Source organism: Vanellus vanellus (assembly GCF_965231255.1).
Source record: "Vanellus vanellus genome assembly, chromosome: 13".
Classification (NCBI taxonomy): domain Eukaryota; kingdom Metazoa; phylum Chordata; class Aves; order Charadriiformes; family Charadriidae; genus Vanellus; species Vanellus vanellus.
The window spans coordinates 7,290,701-7,311,545 of NC_138918.1; the positions used below are offsets into that span (position 1 = coordinate 7,290,701).

The 20,845-nt window shown below is 42.7% G+C and overlaps 1 protein-coding gene across 3 annotated transcripts in view; it reads right to left on the reverse strand.

The window, feature by feature from the left end:
* Positions 1–20,845, reverse strand: part of TTC1 (tetratricopeptide repeat domain 1) — a 49,181-nt gene that overhangs the window by 8,123 nt on the left and 20,213 nt on the right. For 2 of the 3 annotated variants that reach the window (XM_082489881.1, XM_082489882.1), the window contains exons 7-8: positions 18,084–18,138; positions 10,780–11,428 (exon numbers count right to left, since the gene is read on the reverse strand). In XM_082489881.1, the coding sequence (XP_082346007.1) occupies positions 11,295–11,428; positions 18,084–18,138 (189 nt within the window). In that variant the 3' untranslated portion in view covers positions 10,780–11,294. Of the gene's footprint in view, positions 1–10,779; positions 11,429–18,083; positions 18,139–20,845 lie in introns of those variants that run through there. The other variant, XM_082489883.1, reaches the window with a different exon arrangement.

Below are 20,845 nucleotides of genomic sequence, written 5' to 3' on the forward strand. Positions count from 1 at the left end.
CTGCAGAGATGCATTCTCCCATTAAATAGAAGGTAGCGTTTATAGAGATTTTTTTCTACTTGCATTTGTATTACTGTAAAGAAAAGATATCCTAATTTTAGTTGGGCTCCTAGGTTAAACAAAAAAATAAGCTGCTCAGGTAAACTTGGCTTCTAGGAAGTCCTTATTTGAAGGAAGCATTATTTATTTTTTTTTTTTAATGGTGCGCCAGTATGCCAGGAACTAGTGGGCGATACAGAAGTACTAACCCTTTTGTAAATACAGTGTTTTGTTGCAGTGACCTGTTGTTGATAGTCAGAAGTCTTTCCCAAAAATTGAATTAACTTCTGGAGTGTTTGTGCGCATGTACGCTGTCTGTAGTGACTGTTGTCTTGGCCCTGGGCCTCCATGATGCTTTGAAAACCAGTTGGTGCCTCCTGTAACCGTGAGCAAATGTCCACATCTGTCTGTTGCTTGGAGCAGAGCTCCAGCATATGTGTTTTTCTTTTCCTTCACGGGGTTGTTTCTTATTCTGTCCAGATTGCAGGAACTCCCATCCTCTTTCTCTCATTATTCATTCATCCTTGCAGCAGTTCCTCTTGAATTGGTTATCCTCATTAGGCTGTGGTGGAGAGGGGAAATCCTGCTGAAATGTAATTGCTCACTAATGGCTTTTCCTTTGTGACATTGTGTTGGTAGCGTCTCGCTGTGGGAGTCTGCTGGATTTGCTGCGTGACTGTGAAGCCCACAAGAGAGGTTAGCCAGACAGATTTCAGAGTTCTGCAATTACTCCGTTGATTAATCTTCACTCCAGTAGTTCGGTGACGAAAGTATAAAAGTAACCCAACCTTCGGCGACGAAGCCAGTCCTAGACAATGCCGCTCAGTAATAGTGTTTACTGCTGCCCTGAAGCATCAAAAGGGTGATACTTAATGAGGGCAAAAGTGCAGGGAGCAGCTGCTCAGCGCAGCTCCTGGCGTGGGAGGGTTCTGTGATAGCTTGCCAGCTAAAATCTCAGGCATCGGTACGCAGAAATAAGCTTGCTTTTAGGGGGAGACCGATGGGCAGATTTCTTAAGGCAATTGGGTAGATCAGTAACAGAGAGAGATGTAGTAAATCCAGGCACTGTCACACGCTCGTTATTTGTAAGCATTATGTGGTGCGGAGCGCTGTGGGAGGGTGCAGGCGGTCGCCTGCCCGAAACCTTGTCTGCGGCCGAGGAAGTCCCACAGGGAATACTCTGGCGTTACTTTGTGCTCCCTGGGCTCATCTCTGTGGCTGGCAGCATCCTCCGAGGCTCCGGAGGGCATAAGGGGTGGCTGAGATTTGCACGGTGGGGTCCCTCTCGTGCCTTTGCACTTTCTGGGAGGTTGGGAATGGCGCCAGGCCGGGGCGATTCTCTGGGGGGTGAGGTGTGGTTGCGCGTTGTGAGGAGCTCCCACAGAGCAGCGGAGAAACTGAGCCGGTTTGAAAAAGCAGCTCGTGCCTCTGCTCAGTCACAGGCAAAGCGACGCTCAAGCTGCCAAATGCTAACGAGTGTGCAAAGAGACTGTCAGCAGCGCCACGCAGCAGTACCAGCGGGCCTCTAAGCAACTGCCGGCACAGAAACAAGGCCACGTACGTGCATTCGGCCTTGGTATCAACTGCCGCTCGCTGTCGTCATTTTTCGCTCTTGCACGCTTGTCCCTGCTCTAATCGTAGGTGGATTTGTCATTCTCCCTCTGTGCAGGGTGGGCGAGTGGAGGCAGTGTGGGGTGAGCTTCAGTGTGCGCAGCAGGAAAAGGCTCACGGTGTGTGCTGGTTCATACAGCGCTGGCACCCGGCCCTTATTCGCATTCTCTGGCGTGTTTATGGTTCTGCTCCTGCTTTTCCCTTGAGTGTTTCTGTGGTCTTTGCTTTTACTCCCTTGCTGGGTTTGGAGCACAAGCCATGGGTGCTCCGCGCAGGGCAGGCTGGACACCCTCGCAGAAGTTTTTGGGGTGTTGTGAATTTGGAGTGAATAGTCAAAGCCCAGGAGGGGTAGTTCTCATTTTGAAATCCAGATTTTCAGCAGAGAGCTCTGCATCTTAAGAGCTTAGGGGCTGGAATTTCCAAATGTGGTTGTCTTGGTCATTAAATATTTAACTGAGGCTGTGCCTGCTGGAGGGCTCAGTCAAATGTTGAGCCATCAGAGGAAGGGGCTGGGGGCTCCAGAGCGTGCAAGGATGGATACTGGACTACGTTAAATATAAGATCCCGAAAATACTAATACTGCACAGATAGATATGCATAATCCTCTTGTGATTCACTCAGTTTGCTCTGTTTGCCTTTAGAAAGACAACATTGCAAGTGAGCTGTGAGAACAGGGGCTGAGGTAGCCGTACGTCGTACATCTTTTCATTAATACTGCAAAATCATATCAGAAGCTGTCGGTCACATCTTGGCTTAGCAAACTTGCTGCTGGCTGCAAGTGCCATGGCCTCAGCTGTGTTTGAGCCTGGAGCAGGGACACACGAGCTCATTGGGGTACAGAGAACTGTCGCTCTAAGGGCAGGTCGGGGGCTGTAGCCATAGGCAGTAAATCCATCAGCTTCCAACTTCCTCCCTTCCCAAAGTTTTCAAATGCTGCAATTCTTACTTCCTCAGGTAGAAAAGTGGCCCACGATGGAGGCCACAGCCAAATGAGCTAACGGAAATGTGTCAGTCTTCACTGGGATAAAGAAAGATGCACTTCTCAGCAGCTGCGCTCAAATGCAATTAGGCGAGCAGAGCCCACAGCCCCGCCGCCTCCCTGGGGGCCCGTTTTATTGCTCGGCACTCCCAGCACCACTCCAGGAATACATTTAGGAAGCTATTCCAGCAGCCAGGCAAAAAGCTACCGCCTAGACCACATAATACCGTTTTCCCCCATCTTCCTGACATCCCACTTCACCGATGGGTCGGTCTGCAGGAGGGTGTTGCTCAGGAGCATCTCCCGCATGGCCGTGCTCGGGGCTGGCCCAGGGACAGGCTGCCTTTCACATGCCAGAGGTAGAAACAGAACAGAAATAACCTGCCCGATGATGTGTGTATCCCAGATGAACGGGCACAACTACAGCCTGAGCGCTTGAAGTCTCAATTACCGTGGCTGGTGGGGGGTCACGTTCTTGGTCAGCAGCTGCGGAGTCGCACGCTCGGGCACCCAGAGACTGCAGGGAGGTGACGGATGTGGTGCAGGCAGTACCGGGAGCCAGGGGCAGAGTAACAGTCTCAGCCAGGCTAGGAAGGGCAAACCTGTCTCTGCTGTGTCCGCTTAAGGAATACCGGCTTTGTCAATCCTCTTCTCGGGAACTGGCATATGAGAAACGGGCAGGTCTGGGGGCTCCAGGATGGAGCCGTAGCTGCAAATGGTGAAGTTTCCAACTGGAGGGATTACCATGGAACATGCAGAGTCAGAAAAACGTGGTTTACTTGCGTTTTCAGTTGGTTTAGGACCTTTAATCTATAAAGGACTTGGCTTTGTCAGGGTGGGCTGCAATGGCTCTGGCTTAATGCCACAGCAGCCGAAAGCCTGACAATTTACTGTGCCTCGGCGGACAATCGGGCCGAGCAGAGCCTCTGCCGATAAAAGGTACTCCCCAGCAATTACACCCTTTTGAGCAGGAGGCTGCACGGGTTTAAAAAAAATTAAGCTGCTGAACAAGAAAATGCTGGGCTTCTTCCAAACAGGGAAAGCTCGTGAATGAGCAACGTAGTAATGCTGCACGTGAAATGTGCCCCTGCACATCTTTACCTACTGTTAAAAAGAGGTGGCGCTTTGATATAATTGGTTCTTGGCTGCAGCAGCCAGCAACAGAGCTTGGCTGTTGCAGTGATCCCTTGGGAATAACACAGCTAATTAAAGGCTAGGAACTGGTGACCAGCAGCTTCTCCTTTCTCTCCGGCTGTCTGTGCTAATCAGAGGTAGGTAGATCTCAAGGAAGTTTTGTGCTGAAATGTGGTAATTGGGGCAGGAAGGATCCGGCTTTAAAACTCGGTGTTTTAACATATCCTAAATGTCCCACCGCGATGAGCAGAGAGAGATTTCGGATCCCTGATTAATAGCTGGGCGGGAGGGGATCGGCAGCACTGTGCTTACAGTAAGTCGCGGGCATGCGTTTGTCAGTCCCGTGGCTTCTTTTCTGAGACTTGCCTCCCGCTGCCTCGCTCAGGGCTGCTGTTTTGGGAGCCCGATCCCATGATGTGAGTGGAGAGCTGCCTTTTTTTTTTTTTTTTTTTTTTCTTTTATCCTTTTAAGAGATATTAAATCTCCCAAATCTGTGGTGAGCTTGAGGGAACTATAGGTGTTCAGCTCCTCTGAAGGCCAGGCCTTGGGACTCTCACGGTGAGTCAGAATGCAGAATTAGCTGGAAAAACCTTCTTTTGCCCCAGCAGCCTTTGGCAGCAGCACCGCGCTCCGGGGGTTTGGCAGAGCCCGCGCAGGTCAGGGCACTGATGGTTTATGCCCCTTGAGGCTGCCCTGCAAGCTGACCTCAGCTTGTGGACCTGGTTTTATTCTTTTCCTGGGGAAAATTGGACTTTGCTTTGCTGGTTACTCCAGATTTGCAATGGGTTGGGCTGTCCCGCCTTTTATAGCACCGGCCTCAGCGCCGGACACTCGGGTAACCCCGGTTAAGGGCAGGCAGCTGTGCCGGCGGCCGTGCAGCCGAGCTGCCTGCCGGGCGGGCATTGAGGGTCCCACGGTCCCTTGTGGGCTGAAGTGGTGGCTCGTTGCTCAGTGGAGCCCAGTTAATGTGCTGGTGGAGGCACTGGTCCTGGAGGAGAGCTGGGAGAAGGGGGAGGAGAAGCGAGAGGGGAGCCAGGCCCTGCTGCCGGGGCGCGGGTGGGCAGCCGCAGCTGAGGGAGCCCACCTGAGGTGGTGGTCAGTGCTGGGTGGGGGTGGAGGGGAGGTGGGAGCGCACAGAGGTGGGCGGCAGCACCGGGGGGGGAAGGGACAGATGCAGCGCGTCTCATCATCGAGGTGCCAACAGGCGGAAAGGAGCGGGGTGGTGCTGGAAGGAGGGACGGGGCCTTGCCCGCTGCCAGGGGCAGAAAGAGCCAAAAGCAAAAGGGTGTCTGCTGCGTGGTGACAAACCACCCTGGCTGTCTTCCTCTGCCGACTTGGTCGTGATGCTCTGTCGGGTTTGCTCGCGAGGGTATGTGGCAAGATGTGGGAGGGTGTTTGGGGCAGACACCTCAGCGCTTCCCACCTCCCGCTGATGCAAAGTGATATCAAATAAAACAAGATTTTGAGGTTTGCGAAGCCCTTCTCTGTAGCTGGGCGGAGAGCTGTGCTTTGCTGAGGACACAGTAAGACAAGGGGGTTTTCAGGGGCTAAGCGTGTGTTTGCTTGCTCAAGAACCCGTTGTATACACCTTAGAGCTTTGTGAAGCATCCATTTTGGAAGTCCTGTGGGTCAGCCACTGCCAAGCGCGGCGCTGCAAGGGCAGAAACGCAAGCGGCAGCTACAAGGCTGGGCGGGTTGCAGAGGCCCAGGAAGGGTCTGCTGCCGGGGATAACCACAGGGCGGAGGACGGGTTGAATTACTGAGTATGGGACACTACCGTGACCCTGTAAAGTTATTTATAAAATCTCAGCAACTCTTCCAATCCATTGAATAACTGAAGGCAGATGCTGGAAATGGCTGTACTTCACTGCACATCTTGGGTTTATGGCTCGGAGAGCTCCATCGTGGGGGAGGCCATCTTGAGTGGGCCGAGTCCTGTGTGCAAGCCCTGCTGGGGCAGCTCACCTGCTGGATTTCTAGTAATTTAGGTTTTGTGCTAACCCAAACCCCGACTCTGAACTTTCTCTGTGTCCAGGTTTGATTCAGGAGGTGGAGCTGGCTTAAGCGGCGGCAGAGAAGTGGTGGGTGAAGATGGCTCTCTTGGGTATCCTGCTCCCTTCACACATGAAGAGGAAGAGGTAACAAAAGTGATATAATATGAAATTTAGTGTTGTAAATAATCCATAGTGAATTATCAGAGAGCACACAGAGGTTTCTGGTTCCTCATTCTTACTCCTAATATTCCTGTACAATAAGAATGTTTGGATAGTCTCACAATTGAGAAACAGTAATGATATCAGCTTTATAGTATGGTAATGTAATGGAATGACTTAAATGACTGGACTGGCAATTAGTGGGTATTACCTATTCAGGAAGGGTAAAGAGCAGCAATTTTAAATGCTGTAGACTAAAATGGCTACTGAGCACGTATCAATGAGCATGATGATGAAGCTCAGGACTAATCGCCCCACCAGAAAACAGATGAGTTGCTTCTCAAGCAGTTTTGTAATGAAAAGATAAAGTGCTGGAGCCATACTGGGCACTCTGTGTTTCTTAACAGTATTTCTAGAAGAGCTTTCTAACATAAGATCCTGGATATGTTACTCTGAGACATATTATAATGTCTAGAAACAAAAATCAGTGTCCTGGAAGTTGGTGGTTACAGACAGAATCTGGAGTTACCCACAGATCTATGCACATCTACCCACATACACATGTACATATTTTTTCCGTTTCTACCCCTGCTTTAAAAAAAACTAAAACTAGAAGGAATAATTGGGTAAACTTGACTAGAAATAAGAAAATTAAAAACAAAATGTAAATTTCTAAGATGTTAGACAAAAGGAATATAACTTTTTTAAAAAACTATGAAAGGAAGTAATCTTTGGCTATACGGCCAGGAGGCTCAACAGTGATATGAAGGCAGCAATTAAAAAATGAAAATATTGCATATGGGAAGACAAAATAGGTAGTTGCGATAAACTTGATGTAAGAGAATACGGTCTTGATAAGGAAAGCTTAAAAAAGACATGACTAACAAAGATAAGGATGATAAGAGAGAAATTTTAATCTATTAGGAACAAAAGCAGTATTCAAAATGTGGTGGCACCCTTTTGCTGACCATAAAAGTACTGGTGTTGGATATTTCTCAATTTAAAGCCAGTGGGATGATGTATTTGCCATCCCATTAGTGCCCAGGCAGAACAGTAATGGGACTGAAAATAAGCCCAGATATTTCCCCTAAACCGGCCAGATGGTTCACCCACTTTGCTTTTAATGGATGCTGGATACAGAGACAGGTCAGTGGAACAATGGAGGGCAAAGATGAAGATCTCAGTGAATATAGGCTAGTGAATCTGACATCAGGGATAGGAATCTTGAAAACAGGATCAGAAATCCACTAATAAAGAATTAAAGGCAAACATACAATTAAAATCCATCAAAAATAGACCTCACCATTCAACCAGGCTTAGTGAGTCTAATTATAGAGACACATCGCGTGGCATGGCCCACTACAGTATGTGCAATACTTACAGATAACTATCTAGAATATAAAATAAACTATGCCAACGTGGAGTAATATTGTCTCCCTGACAGGTCTCAAATGGCGCGCCACTGTCCTTCAAACAGGGATGCCTCCTGTGAGATTCTGCTCAAATCGCTGCTAGACCTTGTAACACTTGACCCTTTCCTCAGTGACTGAGAAAGCTAAAGTCCCTCCTGAAAATGCTGGTAAGCAACAGCCCAGTGGGAAAACACACAGAACAACATCTACAGCTCAGTAAGCCAGGCCTGCCAAACAAAGTGTGACTTAATTTTGCATTTAGCTGCATTAACACAATGTCATCCACAGCTGCAGGAAAGGGCGAGGTCTAAAACTTAGCTCATCTGTTGCCAAAAGGGTTAAGACAGTCCCTGAGGGTGTAAACAGGGAAGAATGAGTGCGAATGTCCTGCCTTAGGTATAGAGCAGAAGAGAGACAAATCTCAGTGTCAGTTCTGATGCCAAAAAAAGGAAGGTCTGAGATACAAACGTTATGGAAATCCTGGAGAAAGTTCTTTGTAGGGAAACACCTCAAGCAGCGCTGTCTCTTCAGCTTATGGAGAAGATCAACAGGCCCCATGTTACTGTGCAAACACGTTCAGGGCGCAAAGGCCAGGTACTAAAAGGTTTTTTGTGTTGCAGGGAGAGTAAGGAGGAACAAAGGCTGGGAGCTGAGGAGAGACAACTCGAAGTGGAAAAGAGGCACGTGCTTGTTACAATAAGGGTGAGTAACTATCGGAACAAATTAGCAAGGAACTTGTTGGTTTAAGAGCAGTTATATTTAAAAGATTAGCTTTCATAAAACATTTTTTTCCTATTGGAGGTTGTAGGCCCAACAGGTGTGATTCCAAACCCCCTGGCACTGCTGTGGAATTATGGCTAATTACACCAGGAGGATGTACCAATTACCTTTTGGTGGCAGCTGTGATGACCAGTTTAGACATTAAAAAAACCCCTTAAAAATAAAAAGCAAAATAAATGCAATTCTTCAGGATTTGGACAACGCAAAAGGACTTCAGGCAATTAATTGGCACCTTACCTAGAGGAGAACTTACTGCAGTGGCAGATAACATATTTTAGAGGTTTCTGGTATAGCTGGAGAGTGGCACTTTGAGTAGCTATGACTTATAGAGTCCTCAGTAATGCTGTGCCTAATTTCCAGTGACATTAACCCACCCCTTTCACACAATGCAATTAAATTACAAACACAAGTGTGGAAAGCAAATGAGCTGCAATTCTTCTGCTTCATTTTTTTCCCTTCATTTTAAAACTATATATACACATCAGGCATCCAGCAGGGAAGTTGCACACTTACTTGATGTTGTGTTTGCACAGCAGGTAGTAATTTCAAAAGTTTTGTTGTGCTTTTATTTTCCAGAATAAGTTAACCAGCCTCCACCCAAGAAGGCATATTTGCAGCCCTCCAGCCCTTTAAAGATGTGAAGCAGGAACAGAATGGAAGGAAGAATGGAAACACATTTGTAAGACAAGTAGCAGGTTGCCAAAAGCCACTGTGTGTAACTGCACAACAGCCACACACTGGTAAATAACAGATGTACACAGTGTGTGTAAAGATAGCAATTAATTGGTAATAACAAAGATACATAAAAATTTAGAGTATCTATAGTAGCTTCAAAGTGGTTCCATTTATGTATGTTCTGAGGGTGGGTGTATGTTGCAGTGGAGTGAAACTCAGGGCACTGACCTGATCTGCTTCACATTTGGTGACGCAGGACTTGTGCTAATGTTGGTAAATGAGGCAAAAGCCTCTCTGAGCTCCTTTCCCACCCTTCAGCTCCCGGGGAGAGTCAGATACTGCAATGCAGTCAGTGGGCTGCCTGGCTCCAGGTGCAGACAGATTGTGCTGCTTCCAGGGCCAGACACATTTTCCACTTTCCGGCAGCACAGAGCCTGCAAGAGCAAGAACTGACATCTCCACCTGCCCCCTGCTGAAGTAGGAGCTCTGGGGAAGCAGACATAGCTGAGTGCCTCAGTCTGGGCACGAGCCAAGCTTATGAGCTTCAGCCCGGCACTGCCTCTGCCCAGGGCTCCTTGGAAGCCGCTCGGACACTTCTGCTCTGTGGTATTGCAGCTTTCTGGAAAGATTATGAACATTTATGCTCGTCTCAACACTACCCAAACCAATAAGCTTTCCCTGAATCTGAAGAGCTCAGTTCAGAAAGCAGAGCGGTTTTACAGCTGATTAGCCCATCTGGACCTGCAGGGCCGCTGGGGTGTGAGCACACTTCTCTCCCAGCACAGTGCCCAGGTACACTCAGCCCTCTGTCTGGATACTGGAGTCTGACACACCCAGCAGCCTCTGGTTGGCAAACCCCTCTGGCAGTGCTATGGCTGCTCTGAGGAGCAAAATCTTTCTTTAAAACCTCCCATCTGCGTACCTACCTGTTTGCTCAAACTTTACTAGTAAAGGAAATTCAGCCTTGCACATTAGAAACTTTACTCCAGTAAAGCACGGCATAGTTACAGTCTCAGCACATGGAAATCCTAGAAGCCGTTTGCTGTTACTTACTTAAGTGACATTTTAATTATACAGAAGATGGCCTCACTGTGAATTAGGGCTTGCCTCTTCTTTTGACAATGACATTTTAATTCCCATAGACTTAATACACACACTCACTGCAGACTTGAGATAGTTTACAAACAAACAGGTGACCACAAAATCAAAACAAAAAATGCAGCAGGACAGAGTTAAACAACAATCAAAAACCCCTCCACAGCAGCAGAGACAAAAATGAAAATAAAGCACCAAGAACACATAGTCTTCAGAGCCTACTTTCAGGCATATTAGTGTAAAGATTGGAGCTCTGTAATTTCAGTCCTTAACTACACAAAAAGAGACCTTCTGAAAGAAATTTGACAACCAATAGCCAACAGACAGCCACCACTGATTATTTAATTAAATAATGTATTGAAATCTCCATGGAGACAACTGAAAAGTCTGCCTCCAATGTAAACATTTCAGCATCAATATAAAAAACAGTAAGCAGTAATTACAAAAGACACCCCTTCTCCAAAATCTGAATGAATTTTGCCTCAACAGCACATATCTCTATATATACACACTTCCAACTCCTCAAGGTCTAGTATACTATGAAAATCTTTTGCAACTTCAACATCACTTACTTGTTTTCCATTATGGATATCTACAATATGAATGAATCTTAGACAAGCAAATTTAACTAATTTTATGGTACCTTTACAAAGTGTGTATATATAGGCACAAAAATTCCTTGTTGCCTTCAGAAAAATTAATAAAAAGTAAACAAACTGTCTTGTAAGGGTGGCCTGAGGTTAATTTACTGATATTGCTATAAGCAAGACAAAAAAAATAATCAAATGCTTCAAATTAATGTCTTGCAAGTATGTTATTTGCGGGTGACTACAAGCACTTTTAACAATAATACCACCACCACGGGAAGGACTCAAATAAGGAAAGAACTTCACAAACCAAACCAAGAGAAATACTAAGCCTTTATTACAAAGAAAAATTATTCCACAGAAGAGCTTGGCTTGCTTCCATGCATGCTGTCAGTCACATCCACCTGCTGAGCGTGGAGAAGTGCTTCTGCTAGATTCATTAATTCCCCAAGACACCATTAGGCTTTGTTCTTGGCTACAGGTGTGTAGGCAGTTTGATTCAACTGAATTGCTTGCTAGAATTTTGTTGCCAGCATTGAATGGGCCAAAATAATAAACCTGACTCTTGGACAAGGCAAACACCACAAGGGAAGAAAAAAAAAAGTTAAAAAAATTAAAAATCACACACTAGACACAGTTATCACTAGGAGAAGTCAAATGACTTGCTTTACATCCACATTGTAAATCATTTCACAAGCAGGGAAATGAATATGCTTGAGTCTTATCTTCACTTGGGGAGCGTGAAGAATGTTTGCTGAATCCTTTTATTGGTGCGTGCAAGCACACGGTCACAAAGCCTGAAAGCCAGCAGGACTAGACTGAATGCATGTTATCTATTGTTGTTTCGATTTTGAACAAAATTGATGGAATATGAACCAGTTGATGAATCCTGTTTTATCTGAAAATTCTCTGTTGACAGGCCAAAGGGGCGGAGAACCAAATTCCCAAGATCCTTCAGTTTGCCTATAATGAAAGGAGAGAGAACACGTTAAGTGTTAAGGAGAGGGAAAACTCCCATTGAATTATGCCCAACTACAGAGTGCAGCTCTACAAATGTATCTACTAATTTAAGGTAAATACTGTGGAAATCTCTGCAGTTTGTTGAATATTTAGGCTATTACATTAATTTAAAAAAAATCCCAGTTTTGATGTAGTTACTGTCAGCTTTGGGTTTGAAAACAGATCACTGGGCTGGTTCTGAACAGTTTGTCGGACAGCCTGATGAAGGGCCAGTGGCTGCTGACAGTCATGGCTATGGGGTTACGAGCTATCAAGAAGCACCTTATTTCCTCAGTTAGAAGCTCTTCAGGCACGAGAGTTTAACAGCTCACAACAAAGCACTGGTCTCCCCTATACTTATGCTTGGATATAACTCTTAATAGCTGCCAATGTTCAATTTTCTAACACAAAGTTTTCAGTTCTGGTCATTTTAGATGCAGCTACGGCTCTATAAACGATCAAGGATATTATAACTGCCCAGTTTCCTACACTGCCAAAAGACACAATGAAAACCAAAGTTCAAACTGCTCATTTGTAATTATTAAAAATTGCTTTTAAAATCTGTATATTGATTAAAGAAAAATAGAACAAATTCATCCTTGCAACTGTGTTTGCACCTGCAAACTCAGCAGCTCCATCTGAAGCATACAACTTTACAGCCATTTTGCCTGCAGAAAACCTCAGCATGATGTCATCTGACTTGACATCATTGACTCACTTTCAAAACTACAGTTCTCCAGGACTAACGTACCACTGCTAAGAGCTCTAAGCAGCTATTATTTAACAAGCATTGTTAAATATACATAGGGTATGATAGTTAATAAAATCTAAAGGCTTCTATCGATATATATGTATCATACATGCCTTCTGACTCTAGAAAATGAATCTTGCTACCACCTATAAAAGGGCATGGGCAACAAAAGGACATCCTTTTTAAAAAATCATATCTATATAGAGATGATAGAATAGATAAAATGCATAAATTCAACAAGATACAGAGGTAACAACTTCAGTGTTGGCTAAACACAAGTTGAGCTGCTGGCATGACAAGCCAAAGCAGGAAGATGGCCAGTTTTCCAAGAAAAACATTATTTTCCTCCTGGCTTCAATACAGAATTGTAGACTAATTTCCCAAAGAACAAACAGGAGAAGTTTGGACAAGTTGAAGCCTACCCTCAGTTTGCATCCACAGGCTACACACCACCTTCCACAAAGCCTTTTACCTTTACTGGATCCTCAGTGCAATGGATTTTGTTTTGCTGGGACTTTGTGGGTGCACACAGTGGGGAAAGAGTGACGACAACAATAGCTGGCACCCAGGAAATCCGGCTGAGCAACTGAAGTAGTCACAATCATGTAACTAAAACATGCAAATGCCACACCTGTTCCTACTTGCATGTGTGTGCTTTCTGCTAGCCATCTTAAGTCATGAGAAACACCTCTCTATTCTAGTCATCTTCACATTTGTTTCTATTTCTAGGCTAACATATTAGAATCTACGTGCAAAGTCATATAAACACTTATCATTTCCTTCCTTTGCCTTTCCTAAGTTCTGTTGTTTGTTTGAAAATACTGTTCTCAAAACAGAAATTGTATCCAAGTCTGAACTTGTCCCATGGAAGTATGCTCCTTATCTCTTACAATCTGGCAACAGGTTGAGACAGCTTAAACATTGTCACCATAAACCAAAATATACTATTTTTTCAATTGCATTTCCAAAATTGAACTGGGGGTGGGGAAGCTTTTTTGCACATATTCACAGAAAATACAAAAAGCAACAATAGCTGAGGAAAAACGTAAACATTTTAATCTAAGGAACAACTCAGTCCTGCATAAAGAAACCAACAGTTAGCATTACTACGGTACTCCTAAATATGCCAAAGTAATTAAGATCTTGCATCAAAGTGCTGGTTCACAACTGGGTATCTTTCGGACGTTCATGTAATTATTTTAAAACAGGATTAGTCTTTACGAGTCAACATAGAAATTCCGTGGCTTTACACAGGAAAACACCACAATCCTAGCCTACAAAAGCAGCCGGTTCACGAGACAGGATTTTTGTTCAATTTGATTTTTCTTCTGTTTGGATTAACAGATGAGGTGGCTGAGTGATCTGGCCAAAGTCATTCCCGTGAGTGGCTCAGCTAGGATTACCTTCTTCGTGCTGGTGGTGGAGTTTTATTTTAAGCACACCCTGTTTAAGCTAACTATTTAGTTCATATTTTATGCTGCATCCTAAAAGCATTTTGGTTATAAAACTATGAAGTTGTTCACAGCATCTCTAGGACTGGGATGAATAGTTGCTATAGTACTTCTAGACAAACATTTGGCCATTGTTTAGCTTCAGGTTTGGGGTGGGAAGTGTCTTTGTCTACTGCTAGAAGAATCCTGGCATAGCCTGGCATAGCTGGAGTCGTTGGTAGACAGTTCACAAGTTATCCAGGGACTGCAGCTGGCTCAGGAGCAGGCAGACAAGTTTGCCCGTTTCAGGAAACTGTGAAAGGTCTTTTCTAATTGGAGTTAGCATGATGGCTCTTTTCCGGTCATACTGGAGCCAATAAACACAGAACAACTGCCTCGGTATTCTTGCCAGAGCTAGGCCAGCTCTTTGGGAGAAGCTAAAGATTGTATGGTATATTTAATACTTTATTCTTCATCTCACTGTGATTGAAAATTAAAACAATACAGTCATCGGTCACCTTCCTGTTCCATCACTTAAATCCACATACAGCAACGCCTTTTGGTGCAGCCACATTTAATAAATTGTTAATGAAGCAGAAAAAAGCCTTGCCTTTTCCGGGAACTTGAGCCCAAAGCACTGCTCCTGCTGTCTTGGCGCACATAAACCCATCATTGTAGGAAAGCACTATTTTCTCCTCCCCCACTCTCCTTTCATCCCTAAATTAAGATCTGTAGTTAAGTCCAACCTCCCCCTCCCCCCAAAGAAAAGCTCTCTTAAAACAGGGACTGTGCTTGAAGGAAGGAAAAAGGCATGTGGAGCTGTGACTCAGCTGCAAAGAGTTCTCAGCAGTCAAACACTCACTTGTCCCGGAGCAGGGTCACATTCTCTTCTCTGAGACCATATTTTCATAGATTTTATTCTTTATGTTTTAGAGAGCCTACATCTACTTTTCAGCTGGAACTCCAGCACGTTAAGTTTCTTCAGCAAAGCAATATTCAGAGGTTAACAAGAAAACTAACTGCTAAAAATCAATTTACGGCTCAGAAGTCTGTGATTCATTACTCACCTAAACGGCAATGTAACATCCTGTTGCAAAAGGCAGATGCACAAAGATTTCTCACAATTTACATTAAGATGCAACAGCCAAAATTAATTGCCGTTCAGTCTTTCTGGCAATTCTTCTAGTACAATTGCTGGTGTTACCGCAAGGTTTGGAAGTTGAAAAGCTAGATGTTGTTTATGTTAAGATTTTTTTTTTGGATGAAAAACAAATTTCCTGATGAGCTCTCATCTTCGTATAACTTTCTGTATTACCAACAATATTTCTTAAGCAATTAAAAGAGCGAGGGCTAATCCTTTTCCCTTCCCTAAACAGCAAGTGAGGACTGAACTAAAAGTAACTGTATATTTGCTCTGGTTTGAACAATTTAAAGCGACCTCCCTCTTTACAGTACCAAGGTTTAGCAGCTTAGTTGCAAGTACAACATACCCTTCAGTATAAAAAAGAAACATAATTCTTTAGGCACTAAACCTAAGAAATATCTTTGCTGATAATCAAGTACATTTCACTATTTTCCAGAATGCACTCATTTATAACTTAAGCTGAAAGTCCCAATAGTTTTTAATTAGATTTGATGAACTCTGTGCGTATAAGATGGGTTACACAGATTGGCATATGTTCCATCCCATTTTTTTTATATCCAATATACTTGCCTCGTCTGTCGCCATGTGGAAAACTCTGTTGTCGCAGCCCTCAAGCTGCTAAACCTTGCTCAAACTATGCCAAGCTTCCCCTCTTCTCACACCCTCTCCCCAGAGGAGCTGGTCCTTGTTATCACAATAATTAGTTCCTCTAAACAAGACTAGCTTGTTGCACAATAGCTGGAAATCTTTGACTTTTAAGTCAGGAGAGAAATGAAAAAGAACACAGAAAATGGTCAGTATATGTCCATCTCCTGGGCAATTACTGAGGTAGAGAACGCTTATGTTATGAAAGCATAAAAGGAGAGCGCCACATGGATTTAAAAGCTTCTTTCAAAGTGTGCTGTAAGTTAAGCTTTCATTCATGTGAAACTCAGAGGTTAGTTGGTACTGAGCAAAGTTCAGTGGCAAGTGGCAGCACTAACCTGCACAGGCTGAATGGAAAATACGAAAATAATTTAAATACAAACATCAACTTTGGAAAAGTTAGACCCTTGCAGAACACACTGCAGAAATGGACTCGGCTTGGCAACAAAACATGTTTTTTCTAGTGACATCAACTTCATCAATCACATGCACTACCACTTGCACACAAGAATTCACAGTTAGGTAGTCCAGAAGAAAAATCTAGCCAAGAATGTGTACTCCTATTTATTTTACACACAACCACTTAAGAAGTGGTTTCAGCTTCTGACAAACTATGTAGTAATGAGCTGTAGCACTGGAAAACAGGAAACACACTTGGGGAAGGAGGAAGATGCACTCCATTTATTTTGGTTTGTTTGTACACAGCTTCAGTTTTCAGGACAGTCTTAGTTAGTTGGGTATACCAGGACTTGGTTTTAGTTGAAAGAATAAAAGCCTAGAAAAACAACATTACTGGCTGATTCATTGACTAAAATTAGATTTCAATTCAATACCCAAACTTCAAAGGAGCCAAAGCATGAAGTGTGACATTCTTTCTAAAGATTTTGTTGGTGAATAAGTTTAGTGTCAGTGCTCCTGGACCAGGCCTAGCCTGGAACTATTAGGATGCATCTGACTTGCTCTCCTGGAATGAAAAAATCTGGGATACAACCCAGACACCTGAGCTGACTTCCCTGTGACAAGGTGGGGGAATGAATCCTTGCACACCTGACACTGTTTAACCAGGAGTCAGATAATCTCCTAACCGATTAGCATAAGCAATTTTCTATTCTGACACAGTACTCAGTTGGTAAATAGCATTAACAAAGTTCTTGAAAAAGAAAAGTTGAAACAGCTTAGCGCAAATACACTGTACAACCACAACAATCCAAAGAAATCTCTTGATGACCACTCTATATCGTTTGTCTTCTTTCACTCCTTCCAGAACTCCCACCTAATCCCTCTTCTTCAATTGTAAGGGTTTTTCCCTGACCTCAGACAGAACAGCAGGATTTTGTAAACCTTGGGAAGTGTTTCCTTCCCAGGCCTTGCAAAACACTGTCTTCCCCTTTCCCATCCCAAACCCTCAAAGCCTACTCATGTTAAAATAACATTTCATCTACTACTTGTGACACCTAGAATGAGTAAACACATAACTATTGACAGCTATTTCTGAAACACGCTAGGTACAGTTAGTTTCTCTTTATCTTATACTGTCATTTGTTCTTGGTTTTTGGTATGGATTTTCTAAACATGACAAATGGAAAGCTTATAAAAACTCATTTCAAAAAGCACCAGAATGTCAGACTGGCATACGTAGTGCCTGAACCTTTAAGAATTAACAAGCCCTGTTAACTAGGAGACAGCAGACAATATTGACAGCAGTCTTTTTTTGGGCAGGAGGTTCCCCCCAAAACTGTTACTTTAACCATAACACTGTGAATGGTGCAAGGTAGTGCTTTATACTTAAGATGACACATGAAAACCAATCTTGCTTGGGCAATCTTATTTAAGTAGTTATCCTTTTGAAATACATCAATCCAGTTAAGATATCATCCAAGCAATACCATACAACATGATGATAGCAGCAAATACATTCAAATGAGTGACATTAAGCAAAATCTCTTTTCTACAAAGTAGAGTCAATAGTAACCTTTGGTATAGAACTGTAAAAAGTCAAGAGACAGTGAGCTATGCAGTAGGAGATCTAATTCTGCACCTAGCGAGGCCAGATGCCTGTTTGTAACACTAGGTAGGTTCTAATTCAGTCTCCACACAAAAAGAACTGAAATAGTACATAAATCAAGGTGAATATGAAGACTTGGAGGTCTGTAGGTTGGCAGTGCTACAAAATGAAGCAAATTTATTTCTTCAGACACAAGATCAAACATGCTCAGCTACAGCTGGTTGACTTCTTTTACGTGAAGGTTTAGGGAAAACCCTGCTTTATCCCTTTCATGGGAATGTTTCCTTTGAAGGTTTACTTGCAGAGAGAAAGGGCAGAGCAGTTGGTCTATTTCAAATCATTTTCCCCTGCTTTTACATGCATTAATATTAAATTGGTTTACATCTTGAGCATTTCTTTCTTTAAATTTAACTAATAGCCTTTTCTGTATAGGAGAATTATTTGGCTAAAACTTGGCTAAAACTTGGCTAAAACTGTAGGTGAAACCAAGCAATAGAGAACTACAATGAAATCAGGAGTTTTGTTTAACACAGAACAAGTATTTCCTTTAAGATTTACCTTCTTTAAATTTTATACAAGAGATTCTACTCATGCATTTTTCTTTTTCTAGATTATTATGCAAGTTATAAGTACACGCTACTTACCTAACATTTCTTTCTTTAATTTTTCATTCCGCTCTTCAATTTGTCTAGGTAATCGCTGTGGAGAGAGATAAAAATTGGTTACGCTTATGGAATTTTCATCATATATGCAGGATACACTGTTTACGGCTTACAAGGAAACTTTATGTCAATCCACACTTTCATCTTATTTTGGAAACCTGTAATTCATCCAATGACATCAGTTCACATAAACAGTGAGTTGTAACTTGTGAGCGCAGGTTTCATACAGGCATACATTTTTACTGCTGAAAAACAGATCTGATCTGTTTGCTTGGGATTTTAACAGAAAAGCTTATGCAATCTAAGAGACTTAGAATGAAAGTGCATTTTAGCCCTTTCTCCTCTGCTGCATGCATTAAATTTGTAAAGAGAGGCTAGAGGAACTAAGCAAGCACAGCACTTGAATTCTGAACATAAGCACAGGTGTCATGAGGAAAACATCCATAAAGTCAGTTCTCAGTAGTATCATACTTATGGGAAATCGGCACTGTGAAAACACTAATGTCTTCTGAATACAAATATTTTATCAGAAGATCACTTAATTAACTGTCCATAAACTTCAGGACATAGTTTAATGCGCAGTATCTTACTATGCAATATACGGCATAGTTCTAAGGAAGACAGGGAGGGCCTTGATTTGGCAATTGATCATGGGGAGGAAACTCCAACAGTTCATCCTGAGCGAGGTACTAGTCCAAGTAACGGTACATTAATGTGCTCTCTCCCTCCTCAGAACTGGCACCAGTGTTAAAAACTGTTGCAACATCACAAACTAACTTATCATGTTTCTAATGAGTATTATGTAACTACATGGTTTATGCATTCCTAATCATTTGAGATTCCCATTTATGCCTAGAACAGCTGTGACTCCTCTTCCATCCCTACACAGTACTGGTGTTTTGCTATATGATTGCAATGATAATTTTTAATTAGAATTTTAAATTCACTACACAGTTGTAGTGAATACAATTTACCATGGTATCACTTAAATTTTGCATTTTCTATACATCTGTTAAGTACAATATTAAAACAAAATATATTATGAATGACTAACTTTTTATACATATTTTTCATATTTTTCAGAAGTACTATTTCAAGCTTTTATACTATGCTTGCTACTGTATAATTCTAACAGTTCTGCATGCAATTATATGCATAACTATGCTGTCTCTTCTTGTGGAGGCATAGCAAATAAGACAGATCTGCTGTAATGGTGCTATCAGTAAATTGATTACAGTTGCAGACTATGGTAACAGGTGTGGAATTCACTCCTGATACACTTCCCTTGTGGTAACTAGCTTCTCAACATACTTAAAGAATTCAGTTCCTAATCTTGTTCTTTCCTATCATTTACAGCTCCAGTCATCAAGGATAGGTTTGTCATCCTGGTGTCATTGCTACAGTGAAGTAAGACATTCACCCCAAGAAAAAGCCCATTGACAAGGCTGCCTGACTATTCCTCTCCTCTTCAATGCAGGAAACACTGGTGAACACAGGCAACTACGGTTCATTTTCTATCATGGTGGGGAAGAGAGATGGTATACCTCAAAAAAACCAAATACTAAGGAATACAATGCAGATATATTTTGATGGCTAAGCTTGAAACCAGCCCAGGCCCAGCATCACCACCAGTGAGCCAGATCTAATTAGCCCAGTCAGACCTCATCTTACTCCTTGCTGACCCAGAGGGGCTTATTAAGTTGGGTGCAGATCTGGACCTAAGCTGCCTGCATGAAAACATGTGCAGATATCCCCAGGCTCTAAATTCAGTTTGCACTGTGACTGGGAGATTTGCTGAATCTTGGACAAGTTTGGCATATATAGTGTGTGTCTCTCACATTTGGACATTAGGCTTTAGCAGGAAACAAAGACACAAATCCATCTGAAATACATACTCCATGTTTTGTCTGTCTAAATACTATTATTCCAAAGACTCAGCATTTCTCCTTCCAGGAACATATCTGCAAGGTTAGTTATCTATAGAAAGGTGGCTATGATGCTTACCTCAAAGTACAGCTTCTTTTGGTAAATAAGTTTATCTGGCCTGCCAATCCCTCAAAAACTGTGTTGAAGCTAAAATTCACATAACACTGTTACACACCTGCTAAAAACAAAACCTAAAGATTGATACTGTATAATTAAACACTTTCTGGGAAAGCATCAATAGGGATTATTTGACCACAAAACATTATAATTTCAAACTGTTTCACTTGGCATTGAAGATGTCAAAAGTACCTAAAGTGTGCAAAACTAGGATTTAAATCAAAACACCAGCACTATACACATGAAATATAAACAGTACTAACATTTTAGAGCAGCTACCAAATCAGGCATCAAAGCAAAGAACTACTGTGTATTTAATATTTTTAAACTGCCATTTAACAAGATCATGACGTTCCATAAAGCAGCATGTGAAATATTTTCTGTGTACAGGAAGGAGAAAGATTTGCTCTAACAGCGAATGAAGCTAATTTGCAAATTCTCTTGATGCATTATTTTCATTACCGGTGAGGGGCAAAAAACGCTGCAATATTTCTGTGAAGAGCAATGCACTTTCCCCTACAATAAAGCAAAGCTTCTTAGTCTCCTACATATTAGATATGTTAACCACATATCTGAAGTCAACGTTACAGGTGGAATTGGGTTTTTATTATGAAATTTAGAGATTTATTCTGAATATTTTAAAATGCATAAAACTAGCTGTCAGTATTTCCTTAACAATTTTTCAAGAGGGGTTTTAAGCT